This window comes from Pipistrellus kuhlii, unplaced genomic scaffold, assembly GCF_014108245.1.
Source record: "Pipistrellus kuhlii isolate mPipKuh1 unplaced genomic scaffold, mPipKuh1.p scaffold_m20_p_1, whole genome shotgun sequence".
Classification (NCBI taxonomy): Eukaryota; Metazoa; Chordata; class Mammalia; order Chiroptera; family Vespertilionidae; genus Pipistrellus; species Pipistrellus kuhlii.
Genome location: NW_023425404.1, coordinates 59,685,693 through 59,705,369, shown reverse-complemented (window position 1 = coordinate 59,705,369; position 19,677 = coordinate 59,685,693). Strand labels below are relative to the sequence as shown.

At 35.9% G+C, this 19,677-nt stretch overlaps 1 protein-coding gene across 2 annotated transcripts in view; it reads left to right on the top strand.

Moving 5' to 3' along the window:
- The window catches only part of KATNBL1 (katanin regulatory subunit B1 like 1), a 45,941-nt gene extending 37,407 nt beyond the window's left edge, over positions 1–8,534 (top strand). For both annotated transcript variants that reach the window (XM_036447098.2, XM_045583865.1), the window contains exons 4-10: positions 158–437; positions 1,995–2,113; positions 3,474–3,524; positions 3,616–3,705; positions 4,047–4,136; positions 4,992–5,085; positions 7,072–8,534. In XM_036447098.2, coding sequence (XP_036302991.1) covers positions 158–437; positions 1,995–2,113; positions 3,474–3,524; positions 3,616–3,705; positions 4,047–4,136; positions 4,992–5,085; positions 7,072–7,104 — 757 coding nt within the window. In that variant the 3' untranslated portion in view covers positions 7,105–8,534. The remainder of the gene's footprint in view (positions 1–157; positions 438–1,994; positions 2,114–3,473; positions 3,525–3,615; positions 3,706–4,046; positions 4,137–4,991; positions 5,086–7,071) is intronic.
- Positions 8,535–19,677: the final 11,143 nt, after the last annotated feature.

The window sequence follows — 19,677 nt, the reverse complement described above, 5'->3', positions numbered from 1 at the left end:
CAGATGGTTTGTAATTTCCCTTTTTAAAATTTAAGATTTTTAAAAATTCTGTTTATTTCTAATTTTATTGGATTGTAATCACAAAATGTGACCTATAAAATCTTTCTGTTTAAAAACTTTAAAGGTTTGAATGTGGATCTTTTTTCATTTTTTACAGAACAGTTGGACACGCTGTTAAAAGTCCAGATAAACTACGTAAGGTGACGTATCACAGAAAGAAAGTTCATTATCCTTTTCCAAATTCTTGTTTTAAAAAGAAACAGTCCCCTAGAACTGGGGGCTGTGACATGGCAAATAAAGAAAATGAACTGGCTTGTGCAGGCCACCTGCCTGAAAAATTACACCATGATAGTCGAACATATTTGCTTAACTCCAGTGATTCTGGATCTTCACAGACAGAAAGTGCATCATCAAAATACAGTGGTTTTTTTTCTGAGGTAAGTTAATAAATTTAAGTTTATAAACTTAACTTTATTCTGGTTATACTCTTGGTTTTTTTCTTTGCCATATTCTGCTATTTGAATAATTACCACACATTGAATCCAGATTTATTTGAATGGTTGTAACTCCTGACAAAGTTTTCCTGATTAACCAAATTTGATTCAGTAGTTTATTCCATTTCTCTTAAATTAGTGATATCTGAGGTGACTTCAAATGATTGACAAGCTGCTGTAAATACCCAGAATGACAGATTGGCCAGTAGAGATTTAAAGGAATGTAAAAGAAATCTTGCTTAGAAAATAGACCACCAACCTGGCTGGCATGGTTGAGTGTCAACCTATGAACTAGGAGGTTACAGTTCAATTCTTGGTCAGGGCACATGCCTGGATTATGGGCTTGATCTTCCATGGAGGGCGTAAAAGAGGCCACTGATCAATAATTCTTTCTCCTCATTGTTGTTTCTACCTCCCTATCCCTCCCCCTCCCCCTCCCCCTCACCCTTCCCCCCTCTTCTCTCCCCCTACCCCTCCCCTCCTCTCCTTCTCTCCCCCTCTCCCCCTTTCCCCCTTTTCTCCTCTCTCCCTCTCCCCCCCCTCTCTCTCCTAGGCATGTGCCCTAACTGGGATTCAAACCATGACCTCCTGGTTGGGTAGCTCAATGCTCAACCACTGAGCCATGCCAGTTGGGCTTTAGTGTGTGTGTGTGTGTGTGTGTGTGTATTTGTTTATATGTTTTGTAAATGGAGTCACCTTTGAATAATTTCTTAAATTTTATTTTTAATTTTTATTGAATTTATTGATGTGGCTTTGGTTAATAAAATTATATAAGTTTTAGGTGTACAACCATATAATACATTATTTGTATACTAGAGGCCCAGTTCACAAAATTTGTGCCAGAGTGGGGGGGGGGGTTGTCCCTCAGCCCAACCTGTACCCTCTCCAATCTGGGACCCCTCGAGGGATGTCTGGTGGGATCTGGTCTAAATAGGCAGTTGGACATCCCTCTCACAATCCAGGACTGCTGGCTCTCAACTGCTTGCCTGCCTGCCTTCCTGATTGCCCTTAACCGTTTCTGCCTGCCAGCCTGATCACCCCCTAACCACTCCCATGCCAGCCTGATTGATATCTAACTGCTCCCCTACCAGCCTTTTTGCCCCCAACTTCCCTTCTCTGCCAGCCTGGTCACCCCTAACTGCCCTCCCCTGCAGACTTGATTGCCCCCAACTGCCCTCCCTTGCAGACCTGGTCCCTCCCAACTGTCCTTCCCTGCTGGCCATCTTGTGGTGGCCATCTTGTGCCCACATGGGGACAGTCATCTTTGACCAAATGGGGGCAGCCATATTGGGTGTTGGAGTGATGGTCAATCTGCATATTACTCTTTTATTAGATAGGATTGTATTATGTGCCTACCACCTCAAGTCAAGTCTCCTTCCATCCAAAAATCACCACCTTTGTATAATTTTACAATATGTCTACAGGAATGATTTAATTAAGAAACTTATTTCATATCATGTTTTAGTGTGCTTTTTAAGAAATTAGATGATTACCTTTCAGGTATCTCAGGATCATGAAACAATGGCACAAGTTTTGTTCAGCAGGAATTTGAGATTGAATGTAGCTTTAACCTTCTGGAAAAAGAGAAGTATAAGTGAATTTGTAGCTTATTTGGTGAGGTAAGTGGACCTTTTTGTTCAATAAAAAGTAATTTTTAATATGCTATTTAGAAGTGCCTCTTTTTTATTATTACTGGCTAAACTATTTTTAGCTTCAATAGAAACAATATAGTTTAAATTAATTCAACACCAGTTAAAGAGTAACCAAAATAAAGAAAACCGTCAATTTTATCAGAATGAATAAAGCTGTTACCTTCTCTAAGATTATTTTTTAAAGTATATTTTTATTGATTTCAGGGATGAAGGGAGAGAGAGAGTTAGAAACATCAGTGTTGAAAGAGAATCATTGATTGGTTGCCTTCTGTATGCCCCTTACTGGGAATCGAGCCTGCAACCTGGGCATGTGCCCTGTATCAGAATCGAACCTGGAACCCTTCAGTCCACAGGCGAATGCTCTCTCTATCCACTGAGCCAAACCAACCAGGGCTTCTCTAAGCTTCTTGTCAATTATACTAAGAGATACCAATATTGGAAAACTAAATCTTTAAGAATCCCCTTTGAGTGAAAATTTTAAATATTACCTTCTTAAATGTTACCTTTGCCACCTTATTTAAAAGTATATACTTCTTTACTCCCCATCTTTTCTGTTTTATTTTTCTCTGTAGCATTTACCACCATCTTCATGTTCTATGTATTTTATTTGTTTACATGTTTTCTAGAGGCGTGGTGCACAAAAACCATGCATTTGGGGAGGTTCTCTCAGCCTGGCCTATGCCCTCCTGCATTCTGGGACCATTGGGGGGATATCCAACTGCTGCGGAGGCAGAAGAGGCTCCTGCTACTGCCTCTATGCTTGCCAGCTGTGAGCCTGGCTTCTGGCTGAGCAGCGCTCCCCCTGTGGGAGCACACTGATCACCAGGGGTCAGCTTCTATGTTAAGTGTCTGCCCCCTGGTGGTCATTGCGTGTCATAGCAACCAGTCGTTCCACCATTTGGTTGATTTGCATATTAGCCTTTTATTATATAGATTGTCTGACTCAGCATTCTCCCACCCACCTCTAACTTACTCTCTCTCTCTCTTTCTCTCTCTCTCTCTCTCTCTCTCTCTCTCTCTCTCTCTCACACACACACACACACACACACACACACACACACACACACACTAGAAGGCAAGTCCTATCTCTTTGTTTACGGTTGTACCCCCAACATCAGGCTAATTTGTTGAATGAGTGAATTTCTCACAGGCAGTGTGAAGGTCATCCTGTATAATAGAATGTTGGAGACCTCCCGAGGTGTCCCGGATTGCAAGAGGGCACAGGCTTGGCTGAGGGACACCCCTCTTCCAGTGCACCGTGCCTCTAATATGAAAATAATTGAAGAAATTATCTCTTTAAGTAATGCTATTCTTTTTGTACCCACAGGATAGAAGACCTTGGAGTGGTGGTGGATTGTCTTCCTGTGCTTACCAATAGGTAAAAAAATATTTTTTTTCCAGAAAACAAATTAGTTTGCAAAAGATAAATTATGACTTATTCATATTTTTATGACTTGTGTTTATTTTAGTTTACAGGAAGAAAAACAATACATCTCACTTGGCTGCTGTGTAGACTTGTTGCCTCTTGTGAAGTCACTACTTAAAAGCAAATTTGAAGAGTAAGTGCTGATCTGAATCTCAAGTCATTTTTCTTTTTCAACTTTCTGTGCCCTGTGAGTGCATTAGTAGTAGATTGAGCTCCTGAAAACATACATGGTTTCTCTTTTTAACTTGCTTATAGTCCAGTTAGGAAAAGAATATGAAGTGACTAAAGACAATTACAGAAACATCTATAAACAAGTTATATAAAATACAGTTTTGTGAAATAAATGTTTAGAAGAGGGAAAGATCAGTGTAATGTTTGCATTGGGTTATTTTTGAGTAGTGGAAGTATTATTTTGTGTAAAGGCTAAGAAGCCAAGTGAAAATACTTGAATTTTGTAACAAAATGTCATTTCAGATATATAATAGTTGGTTTAAACTGGCTTCAAGCAGTCATAAAAAGATGGTGGTCAGAACTATCATCCAAAACAGAAATTATAAATGATGGGTGAGTATACCTTTAAAGATAACCTTATGCTTCTAAATTTTATTTTATTTTACTTTTTTTTTTTTCCAGAAGAGCAGTTGTATTTAACTAGATAATAATTTTATTCTGTGATCATCAGTATATAATATTCTCTTTATTTTCAGGGAATAAATTGGGATACTGTTCATGTGTGAAAATTACACATAGAAGTTGAATTTCAGAGTCCAGTAACCTCTTGTTTAGCAGAACCCTACTCCTCATTTTAGAAGAAAAAAGCACAGTAATGATTTAACCATTGTAAAGAATAAGAGAGAGAAAAAGAGATAGTCCTTAGAGGAATAAGTAATGAGGTACAGGAATAGAGGTATCCTTCAGAGTACTTTAGCTATCTAGATACTAACCTTAGAATCCAGTTCTAAGAACTATATTATAATCATCATAATTTGAGTATTGCAATTAGGTTTAGTATCGAACTTTGAGTTTTGCCATCTAAAAACTATATTATTATAGCCATCATAATTTGAGTATTGCCTTACTATGAAAATACGTAGGTTTTCTACCAAATGAGCAAGATTATCATGAAGCTACTAAAAATGTCTCCCAAAGTTTTCTTTAAAGTTTACAGTTTTCTTTTTAAATTCACAAAATGTCCTACTTTATACCCAACAAGTTGTCTAAATGCTTCGTGCCTAGTATTCTAACCTGCATTAACAAATAACCTTTAATTTTTGTGATTGGCATATTATTTTAAAGAGTTGGCTGACTTCAGTAGTATAATATTCTCTAATAAATACTTGAAAAATTTAAAACTATTTTCATTAAATGTATTTACTACCAAAGTTCATATCATATTTGAATTTTCTTTTTTCCTCCTAGAAATATTCATATTTTAAAACAACAATTAAGCAGATTGTGGGAACAAGAAAACCATCTTACTTTGGTTCCAGGATATACTGGTAATATAGCTAAGGTAATCTATATTTAAGCTTAAAAATTAATATTTAAGCTTAATTAAAATTTAGAAGTAATATGGAAGTATGCATTTATAAATGAATTCTTTCAAATTTTGAGACAAAGTAATTCAGTATTATTCAGTAAGGTCTACAGTCAGTTTCATATTTGCAAATGCTTATGGTCTTCTGGATATGAATGTGACTTTGACAGGGAGCACAAAATTACCCATTGAATGTGTTTGAAATATAGCCACAGAAATAATGTGTTGGAGGTTGTTTAATGACCTAGTTCTAATAAAAGAAAAATATTTGAAAAAGTTAAAAATTCAGGTAAGAAAGGGATCTAAAGATTTATTATAGTAAGGAATAAATTAAGTGGTTTGGGGATGTTACATTTTACTTGACTGTTGCTAATATCATGCTTTTTAGGAAAATATACTGTTCAAATCATGATATTAATTTGATATTGGTCTTTATTGGTATATTTGTCTCTTAAAGGAAAAGGTACATTAGATTTTAATATTTAAACTATAGAAAACATTGGTATATAAAACACATATAATTGCAGAAAAAAGTCATTGTTAAATGTTTCCACCCTTTTACTGAGCATATTGCTATCATAAATGGACATTAGTCAGAAATATAAAATTGTTTTTTAATTTTAAAAAATATACTAAATAAGGATTTATGTTATAGACTTAATTGTAAAAATTGTCTTAGATACTTTTCTTTTTTTTGTTACTTTTAAAAAATATATATTTTATTGATTTTTTACAGATAGGAAGAGAGAGGGATAGAGAGTTAGAAACATCGATGAGAGAGAATCATCGATCAGCTGCCTCTTGCACACCCCCTACTGGGGATGTGCCCACGACCAAGATACATGCCCTTGACCGGAACCGAACCTGGGACCTTTCAGTCCACAGGCAGACGCTCTACCACTGAGCCAAACCGGTTTCGGCTGTCTTAGATACTTTTCAAGGAAAGAAGCAAAATGATGTACCAAGCGTGTGTTTTACCACTGTGTATAATTTAACTTTGTAGAGTTTTTTTTTTTTTTTTTTTTTTTTTTTAATATATTTTATTGATTTTGTACAGAGAGGAAGGGAGAGAGATAGAGAGTTAGAAACATCGATGAGAGAGAGTCATCGATCAGTTGCCTCTTGCACACCCCCTACTGGGGATATGCCCGCAACCAAGGTACATGCCCTTGACCGGAATCGAACCCGGGTCCCTTCAGTCCCCAAGCCGATGCTCTATCCATTGAGCTAAACCGGTCCCGGCAACTTTGTAGAGTTTTTAATGATTAAAATATTATAAACAGAAATCAGTTTTCCAGAAGTATTTTTCTGTTCTTTTGATAAGGGGGGAGGGAGGAGAGACAATGAAGCATAAAAGCTGAAAGAAATTGGGATGCTTTAGAGCATACCAGATATATCACATTGTTCTGGAGGGGTCTTATATTCTTGTAGTAACAGAACTGAAAAATTAATAGTTTCTTAGAAATTTGCATTTGGTCATAATTTTTTATAAATAAAGAAGCTTTATTGTGAACATGAGATTAAGATAAAGACAATATGGAGTGATTAAAAGTTCTATGAAGTTCCTTAAACTGTGATAAAAAACCTCTTTTATAAGATTAAACACTCAATTATAAATTAATTTTCTTGAAGGTAGAAATCAGAAAGATAGGCTATCATCAAACTGAAAGAACTGTTGTGAATGATTTAATGATCTTGCCTAGCTAAAAAGGCAGAATTGCTTGATCACAAGAACCAAACCATTTACTCAGCACGTAGCAAACATTTATTGAGCCCTTGTTGTGTGCCAGGCCCTGTGCTAAACAAATGTAGATTAACAAGTTGAGTACACCACATCATTTACCCTCAAAGGTTACAAAGGGAAACTGAGGCAAATCAAGTAACTAAAGGGAGAAGAAAGGGGTGGTGTATATATGTATTTACTGTACTAGCTAATGAAATGTTTTTGTTTTATTTTCTAAGGATGTAGATGCTTATTTATTACAGTTGCATTGAAAGACTTCATCTACTAAAGAACATTTGGTTATTCAAAACATCCCTGGACTATATGATTTCCAAACAAGTCTCATTGGAGAACTGTGAACTGTGGAAGAAATCAAAACCTTTTCCTTTTAAAGCCACGTATGAAACCAATAACAAAACCCTAACAATCTACTTCACATTGAAGTGGAAAAATATCCGAAAGGAAGCAGCTTCAACTTTAATAAGGTGAAAGTGCACTATGAAGATTGTTCACCTTCGCTGCATTTGGGATTTATATGGTTTCTTGGCAAGAACTACTGGATCTTAATGCAATCCTTCATAAGAATATACTTTATACTATGTGAAAAAATAAGACAAAACTTACAACTAGGAAAAGCAAAAACCAATCATCATTACTTTTTTTTAAGATTGTGTTTTATAAGAAAACACTCAAATATGTGCAGCTATTTTCTTATTTTGAAAGACTGAAAGTTTTAAACATCATAGCAAATAATCAATACTAAAAGTTTTTTGTCCACACTGAGATACTGTGTAAACAAAATGCCTTAATTATTAATAAGCCAATGTATATGATACCAAGATCTGTCTAAAAAAAAAAAAAAGAAAAGTAAAACCAACCATGCTTCTGGCATGAAAGTTATGGAATTAAATCAGGGGTTTCCATTTGTGTGGAATGTTGTTAAAACTTATTCCACACCATCTTTAAAACTTGAGAATATTTTTAATGTCTCTGAATTTTTTTTGCCAGAATTGTCATGTCATGTATGTATGTGTTATTACTATATAAAAGAAAGTGGTGACTATGTATTTGTATGTGTGCTTAGCTGGAAATGTTCATAGAGTTGGCTAATTTATATTCACTTTCTATTGTATATAGATTTCTAATATTTTCAGTTCTGTATCATTTAAGCTTCATTTGAGTAAATTTACTAAATACTTCCATTTTTTGCTTTTTAAAAATCTTATTTTGTATGAATTCTAATTGTTTTTCACTACATTATGATTTAAAGAATTACATACTGCTTTAGCAATGTTTACAGTTAGTGCTGACCTTATATTTTTAATTCCAATACTTTATATTACTACCTCCTCCAATGGTTGGTATGAAATGCCAGCAGACTGTATGAGGTCTTTTTTTTTTTCCTTAATACCATTTTTTGGTGTCAATGACTCCACTTGTGGAATGTCTTCACAGCTGTATATTTTAGCCTGTCTTTGAGAGTGATTGGGCTTTAAATACCACTGTTGTTTCCTACATCATCTCATCTTTAATGAGCTGGAGATGCATCTGAGCAAAGATTCTTAGTATCGAATTTCTGTGCAGTAATCCTTCAAGCACTTGAATGTAAGTCTTTAGCATTTACCCAATTAGTGACTACTGATGTGAATCCTAAACAGACATCTTTTATTGGTTTAAAAATATTAAAAAATGTTCTCTTTTACTGAGTTCTCCTTTTGTTTAGCTATATTCCATATAGCTATGTATTCTTCACAGTAGTAATTGGCTATTTTCTTAAGTCTTTAGGATAATTTCAGAGTATTGCACTTCTGTGATTTAAGAGTTCAGTTATTTAAGAATTCATTTTTCAGGAGGTGGGAATTTGAATCGGAAATCTGAATCATCTCTGTGAAACCTTAAGATGATGAGATATAACCTTTCTTCGTTCCTATTCATTAGTTACCACTTTTATCTAATAGTTTGAACTAGTTAACTCAGAGCATGATGCTACTGAGGCTAAGGACAGGAGCTTTACTAGTACAGGTTCATTCATTTTACACACATATACAGAACTATTCATAGTTACAGAACGCAGCTTTCTTAGGTATCTGTCTCACAGATTCAGCTGTTGGTCACAAGGAAGATTGTGTGTATACTTAGCATAAACCCTTCACCTCACATAAAAAGATATCTCAAATAATTGGTATATGTAATACTGTAGAATTTGAATCTAATATTTAAAACAATATAATATTAAAAAGTATAATATCTAAGACACTATGTTATTAATAATTTTCTCTGATAAGATCATTGAGTAAACAATATCTTCTAAGATTAAACTTCAATAAATCAAACTTTAGTAAAAATTAAGTACAAATGAAACATATTAAGAAAATGCACTTCCTCATTCACTCTGAGTTCTTGTGCCTAACTTTGGGTGTGTTGAAGGAGAGTTGATACTCCATTTTATTTACTTGGAGCAATATAAAGCAGCAGTCTTTAGCTCACAAAGATTATTCAATAGCACACATTCCTAATTCTTGGTCTTTGCAATTGGCCTTAATACCTACCTCTCACTGACTGAGTTATGATTAGTGTTATTTGATTTTAAGATTGTTGATAAAAGATGTTAGATAAGTAAATATTATTGAACACTTCTGTTGTGATTAAGCTCTTATCATGCTATTTAATCAAAAGAGTGTTGATATCCAGAAAGAGCCAAAGAAAGTGTTTGCAAAGTATTTTGGCTGTTGTATTGACCTAGATTAGGACAATTGCTGTCTGTCATCTCTCATTTGTGGCTGTGCTGCTAAGCAGTGTACAGACTACCCACGGTTTCTGTGTCTTACTACCTCTTCTACCTTTTCAGTTTTCTGTACTGAACTTTGCTAACTTTGCAAGTCTTAAGGACAGTTTATTGAAGAGATAAAGGGTTGTAATCAAGTAATTTGTTTCTACTAGAAATAAAGTGAATGGATTTTGTAATAAGTGATCATGATCAGAAAAAGGGTTAAAAGTTAGGAAGCAAGCATTTTCAGATGGTTTTAAAAATTAATCTTTTGACAGTAATTTTAAAGGAAATCGACAGATTATTACATGAGTCCTGAGATTGAGGATTTGGATATCTGCATCTACTTCGGGGAATCATTAATGTCAGCACTGAAGTCTAAGGGCTACTGAGAAATTAAATTCTTTTTAAAAAATATATATTTTATTGGTTTTACACAGAGAGGAATTGAGAGGAATAGAGAATTAGAAACGTCGATGAGAGAGAAACATGGATCAGCTGCCTCCTGCACACACCCTACTGGGGATGTGCCCGCAACTAAGTACGTTCCTTTGACCCGAATCGAACCTGGGACCCTTCAGTCTGCAGGCCGACGCTCTATCCACTGAGCCAAACCGGTTTCGGCTGAGGAATTAAATTCTTATCCATTCCCCTAAACATATTTGGTACATGCCATATCCTAACCTTAAGAATTGGGGTGTGTGTGTGTATGTGTGTATTAAAGGCTATATTTCTTGCCTTTGAAATGGTAATTTTCTGAAACGTGGAGCATTTCTACATTTGGCAAGTTATTAATATAATTAATATTAATGGTAATTAATTTGAGTAAAGATTACTACCTATTGAATACTGGAATAGAAATCATGTAAATATTTATTTATTTATTTTAATATATTTTATTGAATTTTTACAGAGAGGAAGGGAGAGGGATAGAGAGCTAGAAACGTCGATGAGAAAGAAACATCGACCAGTTGCCTCTTGCACACAACCTACCGGGGGTGTGCCCGCAACCAAGATGCATGCCCTTGACTGGAATCAAACCCCGGGACTTTTCAGTCCACAGACCGACGCTCTACCACTGAGCCAAACTGGTTTCGGCATCATGTTAATATTTATTTAGTTACTTAAATGAGTCAAAGTATCTGAAAAAAAACAAAAAAACAACACCACATACACACTAATTTAAATTAATATTTTGTTATTACCAGTATCTCTTCCTATTTAAAAACAAGATGGTAATGTCAGTTACCTTTATTGATTTAAAGGGAAAAAAATAGAATCACAAGCAGCTGACTCACTGGAGTGGTCCATTTGGATGGATTACTAGCTCTAGGGCCTCAGGGAGGTGCAAAGTCAGCCACTGGCTGGGGCCACCTGACAGGAGCGACAGAGGGAACTGCAGATGGCTGCTATCCGCTATTTGTATTGGGCTTGGAGTTGCCCAGGTGAAGCCCAGCTGTGAAGCAAGGCAGGTTAGTGCTAGTGCTGGGTCTTGGGTCTTGCTGGGTCTTGGGTCTTTTAATGATATAAGAAGCAACCAATGAATGGATAAATAAGTGGGACAATTATTTGTAAAGCTTACAAAATGTTTAGAAGAGGCTTATCATTTTTCTTTAGCCATCCAGATTCCTTTTCTGCTATTTAGAATAGATGATAAGAAATCATCAAAGGAGTGAAACCAACTCACTTTTTTTTTCTTAATCTCTTCTTTGAAGGTGCCTCTGCCTAACCCTTAGATATTGGTGTTCTTCAAGATTCTGTCTTATGGCCTTTCTCACTCTTCCATTTCCCTGAAAAATTCTCTTATTTTCATGGCTTCCTTTGAAATTTTTTTAAAAAATGCAAGGATGTAGCATCTTTGGGAATACATTGTATTAATCAATATCAATTCTTCTCATTTTGGGAGTGGAAGAAAGGCTATTTTGGGGTTCAAGTAGACATGGATTTTTTTAAAGGTTGAGAAAATATTGAACTGTATGTTTATCATTCTCAAAAACATATCTTGCCCTAAACCTAACTTAGCTTATAAATTATTTATTCATTGCCTACTGGAATCATCCATCGGGTATCTTGTAGATCATATTAAAGGCAATATATCCTGAATTGACTTCATTCTCTACCTCCACTTCCTTCCACTAACCCTACCCACTCCCACCCCCATACAGAGGGACAAAAAGTCTGTTCTTGCTGTACCCTGGGTTTCCATTCTCACTGAATAGCCCTAACATCAGCATTTATCAAGCCACAAACTGTGAATCATCTTTGATTCATCTCCAACTCACTGAAATCCTGTCGGAGCACCCCCTAACTTTTACTTTTATCTCCCCACCTTTCCTGCCATTATTGTAGTCTCCATTATTACAGCAGCCTCCTGACTGGCACTGGGCCTTCATTTCTACAGCTCATTCTCCATACATGCTGCCCTGGAGTAGTCTGTAAAGCACAAGTCTTACCGTGTCACTCCTGAGCCCTCTTAGGACAGAGTCTCAACAGTGGGATTTACTGTCTTGACATTTCCTCTCCCAGTGCTCCAGCTAGAATAAACTTGTTTCACTTTCCAGAAAGCATTACACTTTCTCTGCAAATGCTTGCTTTGTCCGAACACTATTGATCCCCAAGTTCACAGTTATTCCTTTCTTAGCCTTGAAGTCTCAGCCTAACAGTTCCTCTGGGAAGCCCTCTCTGGGGCCTCGTCAGCTGTGAGAGGTCTCTGGCCACGACTCTTGTCTCAACCTTGTTCTCTTAACACTATTAGTGTTTTGTAATGCTTATTATCTATCTTCCCAGCTAGATTAATAGTTTCATGAGATCAGGAACTCATTTCACATCCCCAGTACATAACATAAAGCCTGACAATTAGTAGGCATTTGAAGGCCTGGGGTGCGCAGGAGCCTGGGGGAGAGGAGGAAAGAAGGAAAATGGGGGACATCTGTAATATTCTTAACTATAAAAATATTTTTTTTTAATGGAAGGATGTAGCATCTTTGGGAATACATTATATGAGGAAGTAATTTAGTAATCCAAAGCTATTTCTAATAGCATAGCAGCTGAAAATGAGTGGTTCTAAAATAAATATATCCTGTTTTCTTCTCTCACTTTTTTGTTTTAGATTAGTTTATAAATGCTTATGCTATAACAAAATAAAACTTCAGCTAACATATGTTTGATTCTTTAAGGTTGTTACATTTGTTTTTCTATTGTTTCAACATTCCACCCAAAATCCATGCAAATGAGGACCATATATATGTATAAAATATTTTCTGATAATGTGTAAAATATATGGTTTTCTTTCTTGGGATTAAGTTTATCCCTTTATGTTTATTTTCTGTTTTCATCTTAGAATGGTTGAGAATCATATGAAATAATATGTTTCTTTTTAAAATTACTGTTATACTTTTATACCTATTTATGAAAGTATAATAATGAAAAAGGAAAATTAAATAACCATAATATCATCCATCTAGAGCAGTGGTCGGCACACTGCGGCTCGAGAGCCACATCAGGCTCTTTGGCACATTGAGTGTGGCTCTTCCATAGAATACCATGTATGGTGCACAGTACAGTGCGATTGAAACTTCGTGGCCCACACGCAGAAGTCGGTTTTCAGCTCTCAAAAGAAATTTCAATCGTTGTACAGCTGATATTTGGCTCTGTTGACTAGTGAGTTTACCAACCACTGACCTAGAGGAACAATTATGTCTTTCCTTCTAGATTTTCTCTTATATGTATGGGTTTTTAATACAAATGGATTTCATATATTTAGTATAGTTTCCTCCTTTCCGTACACTAGAAAAGCTTTTTGTTTAATCAAATACACAAAAGGTTTTTTTCATGGGAAAAACACAAGCATAAAACATTTTCTTCAAAGTCTATTTATTGAGGTGCTTCTAACTGAATACATTTCTCTTCTGTCTAAATAATTGTTTTTTTAGTTTCTGCATGCTTAGTAATCTACACCCGGCCCTGGTGGAGGTGGCTCAGTTGGTTAGAGCATCGTCCTGATATACTTAGGTTGTGGGGTTTGGTCCCTGGTCACAGCATATATAAGAAGCAACCAATGAATGGATAAATAAGTGGGACAATTAATCGATGTTTCTCTTTCTCTTCCTCTCTCTCTAAAATCAATGAATAAAAAACTTTAAAAAAATAATCTGCATTCTGTCCTAGAGGAAATTTAATGCTAGAAATGGAGAAAAACCTTAATAGTAATATCAACAGAGGTAGGTAAAGCTAATATATATGTGACTATTACCCTTTGCTTAGAATCAACCCACTATTCTATGCTATAATCAAACATAAAGATTATTATATCTTTACTAGGGGCCCAGTGCACGAATCCGAGCACCTTGAAAGACTGGGCCATGAGGCTGCAGTGGGCATGGGCGGGTCTCGGCCCATCCTCTGAGCCCTTGCCTGGCCCCTCCCACCAGAGCCCTCCCGTCTCTCTCTGCTGCTGCTCCCACACGCTGACAGCTGACAGCGCCAGTCCCACTATCACCCTCTGACAGTTCGGAGCCATTGGGGATGATGCCAGCAGTGGGTGCGAGTGAGGCTAGCGCTGTTAATGGGTGCAAGTGGCGGCTGCTTCTCTGATCACCCCTCAGGAGCAGGGGGAGGTAGAGAAGCCCTCAGAGGTGATGGGGCCAAGAACCGCAGCTTGCACCTACTGACGGTGCCGAGCGACGGGCCAGCACCGGGCACCGGCAGCTCTGGCGCCAACAGTGGGTGGAAGTGGGATTATCACCAGCAGCAGGTGTGAATGCAGGGACATGCACACACACACACACACACACACACACACACACACACACACACACACGACACCATGGAATGCAGGAGCAAAGAATTTTCAGTAACCACCAGAGGCTTGCCCTGATGACAGCGACCAGCGCCCTGCCTTAGTCTGGTGCCCCCGCTCACCTGCTCCACCATCCCACCATGGCCAGTGCCTGCCATGTTCTGTGCACCCCCTGGTGATCAGCACACGTCATAGTGACTGGTTGGTTGTTTTGCGATTCGGTCTACTTGCATATTCAGGTTTTATATAGAGAGATAGATGTGGCATAAAAAGAGGGCGATTTTCTTGCAAATGGGCACACTAGTGAATGATCATTCTCCAATAGTGTATTAGTTTTTTTACAGTATTAACTAGGCAGAATTACCCAGTCTTCGTCAACTCTTAAGATCACACAAATACCATTGAAATGTTTGTTTTAAAGAACAATTAAACTTTACATAATTATTGGTGATTTAATCTGATATAGTTTTGTTTTGATTCACACTTATTAAACCAATTAACAGCAAAACAGATCAATAGAAAAATGTTAGTACCCTTCTAACTAATTACTTTAAATATTCAAATATTTTATGAAAGATGACCATATAGTACAGCGTTTTTCAACCGCTGTTGCCTGGTGTGCCGTAGGTGCAGACAAGACAAGAATTTTATAATTTTTCACTATTTTGTTTACTTAATATTTTATCATAAAGTAATTATAAAATACTTTCTTTGTGTTTATTTGATTCCTATTCAAGAGAATTACTTTATATATAGTCAATATAGGCACAGAGTTAAATTTTTTAACATTTTCTAATGGTGGTGTGCCTCGTGATTTTTTTCATGAAACAAGTGTGCCTTTGCCCAAAAAAGGTTGAAAAACACTGATATAGTAATTGAAACAAAATAAATCTGTTAGGCTTTTAAGAATGTCTGACAGTATTGATTCAGGGCCATTTAATTATTGTCTTAGTCTAATTAATCAATCATTTCTTACTTGGCCTCTACCCAGGAATGCCTGAGAGTGAATGGAGTGTGACTGTGAATGGGTATGGGGTTTCTTTTTGGGGTAATGAAAATACTTTGGGATTTTTAGTGGTAACGGTTGTACAATTTTGTTATACTAAAAGCCACTGAATTATATACTTTATTTTTTAATTTTAAAATATATTTTTATTGATTTCAGATAGGAAGGGATAGAAAGAGATAGAAACATCAATGATGAGAGAGAATCATTGATTGGCTGCCTCCTGCATGGGGATGGAGCCCACAACCCAGGCATGTGCCCTTGACCAGAATCGAACCCAGGACCCTTCAGTCCACAGGCTGATGCTCTATCTACTGAGCCAAATCAGCTAGGGCTGAATTATATACTTTAAACACCACTAAATTGTATGTAAAAAAAAAAAAATTCTATGCTGAATTTTACAGTATATGAATGATATAGCAAAAACAAATAGTTGAAATCTTAAAAAATCATTTCTGCTTTGTCAGAATCCATATGGTTAGATTAATGTATAATAATTTCATTCTACAAATCTTCCAAATATGAAATAGCTAAAGTTTGCTTTAAAGTTTCTGGTGATAACTAGAAATTAAGCTTTGGTACATTATCTAAACTAGTTATTTTCTGTAAATGTCATTAAATATACATGTAAGTTTGGAATTAAATAATGATAGCTAAAGTGATTTTAATAATTGACATGTGCTTGGTGTAATCTTCAGGAGAATAGCTAAAGTTTTAGATTAGTATTACACCATATATTTTCTTAAGCTTTTCTTGGACAAATCATATAATTTTGTAATTAGGACTAAATGAAAATAGCCTGGCTTCTTGTTGTTATCTTTATTAGGTTAGTAGAACCTAATAATTCTTTGAAACTATGACCTGATATGGGGGGACTCAGTATAAATTTTGTTTTTATGAGACTGACGCGCTACCTACTGTGCTAACGAGGCACCTTATAAATTTTGTTTTTAAATGACATAAAAATTAGGGCTTTTCTTTTCTTTTAGGGTTTTTCTTTTAAATGTTAATTCAGCTGCCAACTAAGGAACTGTATTTGAAATCAAATACTTTAATTAAAAGATATTTATAAGATGTCTACAGCTTCCAGGAGCTGCTTGTAGCAGCTGGCACACCCACATTTGTCATATCACATGTGGTATGAGTTTCATGTCTGCTACTTTTATCTCTTGATCCATCTTTTCTTTCAAGAAAAACGCCACAGCTGACTATATAGAAGAAAAAGCTATAGTCTGGTAATATTTATTAGCAGTTGTCTGGGTAAATTGTAACATTGATAATTTAGAAATATATATATATATACAACCACTATAAGCCAAATGTTTAAAATAGCAAAGAAACACATTTGTTTCAACATTTAACAGTTAAGTTGTTAACAAGTGTTTAAATCTATATGAAGAAAGAGCTTCAAAATTAATGTTGAATCTTTTTCTTTTACTTAGATTACTTAAAATTTATTTTCTCATTCTGATTATACAGCTCTCTAAACATCATATATCAATTAAATTTTCTAAAACATTTATTAGAAAATTAAGAAGTTGGTTTTATGTCCCAATGACTGCTAACAGGAATGATTGGGGCTATGCCTAAAGCTCTCTATTTACTGCATGTCATTGTTTCTGGTAATGAGCTGTGAGACTTTATGTAATAAACAGATTACTTGCTATATGCTTGTTGATGTTAAGCACTATGTGGGTACAGTCACTGTCTTCAAAGAGCTATTCCTTTTTTCAAATTCAGATTCCCCCTTATTTTTTAAATTTATTTTTCATTTCGGTTGACATTCAATATTATATAAGTTTCAGGTGTACAATATAGTGTTTAGATTTAACCTTATGAAGTGATCAACCCTTAAGTCTAATACCAATTTGATACCATACATACTAGATATTAGTGTTATTGACTATATTCCTTATGCTGTACTTTATATACCTGTGACTATTTTAATAACTGGCATTTTGTACTTCTTAATACCTTTTACCTTTTCAACCATCCCGCCAAAGCCCCTCTCATCTGGTAACAATCAATTTGTTCTTTGTATCTATGAGTTTATATTTTGTTTTTATATTAAAAAAAATCATGTATTTATCTTTCTTTGACTTATTCACTTAGCATAATATCATCTAGGCCCATCTATGTTTTCACTGTAGCAAGATTTCTTTCTTTTGGCTGATTAATCCTCCATTGTATATGTGTATCACATTTTCTGTATCCATTTGTCTATCAACAGAAACTTAGGTTGATATCTTGGCCATCCTATATGATAAAAGGCTCATATGTAAATTGTCCCTTGGAGTTTGACTGCTCTCTATGACATGCACTGACCATCAGGGAGTGGCATGGAACAAAGGAAGGCCACAGCTGCAGCCAGCAGCCTGGGGAAGGAAGGCCCTGATCAGCCCTGATAGCCGGCTAGGCTTGGGACCCTACCCGTGCACCAGGCCTCCAGTTGTAAATAATGCTGCAGTGAACACAGGGATGCATATATCTTCTTGTATTAGTGTTTTAGATTTCCTCAAATATGTAGAAGTGGAATTGCTGGGTCATATGATAGTTCTGTTTTTTAAAAATATGCTTTTATTGATTTTAGAGATAGAGAAAGAGAGAAACATGATGAGAGAAAGAAACATCAATTGGCTGCCTCCTGCATACCCTCTCCTAGAGATTGACCCTGCAACCTGGACATGTGCCCTGACCAGGAATAGAACCTCTTAGTACATGGATGACACTCAACCACCTGAGCCACACCAGCCAGGGCATTATAGTTCTATTTTTAATTTTTTGAGAAACCTCCTTTCTGTTTTCCATACTGGCTACAACAATTTACTCAAAGAGTTGTTCTAAAATTCTAAATGTACTACAATTCTAAAACTGTACTATAGAAAAGACTTTGAAATCTTTAGTTTTCATGTACACTTTTAGGAAGAACCAGATCTTAGCAATTTCATACTCAAATGCATAAGGTAGTATAATATTTTTTATTTATGTAGTACATGTTACTTTTTACTTCATGCCTGGCTGCAGAAGAGTAAAGCTATTCACTCTGGTGTTTATAGGTCCCTCAGACCCTATAATAAGAACTCAAGTAGTAATTAAGATTAATAGGGAGTTTTGTATACCATGGCCATCCCTGTTTATTTTTAAATTAGATATATGATATTCAGACTTGCATATTGGTTCATTATTCACCCTTAAGTCTTTTGAGAATAGTGGCATCAAGTGGATTAAGGTACAACTCAAGGACATTTTGTATTCTTTTCTGCATATTAATGCTTGTTTAATGGGAAGCTGCTTGGAAGTTATCCTTATAAGATCTTGATCCAAAAGAATTCTGGTCACACCATTTCCAGATCATTTTAAACGTATCTCAGTTTTTAAAGCTTTATTGAGATGTAATTGATATACAAAAGCTGCACCTATTTAATGGACCTGCTTCAGTTTTTCCACCCATAAGATGGGGGAAATGGTAGTACTGCCTCAAAAGGATGATGCTATGTACTACTCTTTATAATCAGGGCAAAAACATGTTGCTGCCCATACAACAGCAAGATGCCTTTCACCTGTATGAAAAGTATGGTCACTGGTGCATGCAGCATCCCGGATTGTGAGAGGGATGTCTGACTGTCGGTTTAGGCCCAACATCCCCTGAGGGGTCCCAGATTGTAAGAGGACACAGCCTGGGCTGAGGGACTGCCCCTCACTCCAACCCACCCCCACAGGAATTTTGTGCACCAGGCCTCTAGTCTTTTTATAAGAAAAAAATGTATATATTATGTGGAATCATAAACTTTAAATATATCTATCCCTCGCCTTTTCCCTGAGATACCATTTTAGCTCAAGTATCACTGCCTTGGAGAATTGGCATTATACAGTGGTTATGCAATGCCTGCAGATTGTGCTCTTAATGTACAAGATAAAGCCATCTGCCAAAAGCACTCCCTTTGTAGGGGTGTGGTTAGCCTAGAATAAATGCATTCTGTGAACTCTCTCAAATGAAATTGCTGAACGTTCCATTCCAGAATTGCTTAAATTCTTGTGAACTTGAGTTTTTCCTTTTTTTTGTTTTAATTAATTAAATTTTTGATCATTTTAAAAAATTTTTCAATTACAATTGACATACAATATTAAATTAGTTTCAGGTTTACACCCCAGTGACTAGACATTATAAAATTTGCTAAGTAATCATTTCAAAAAACCTCATACCCATCTGACACCATGCCTATAGTTGTTAAAATATTTCATTAGCTGTACTTTTCACCCCCATAATGCTACTA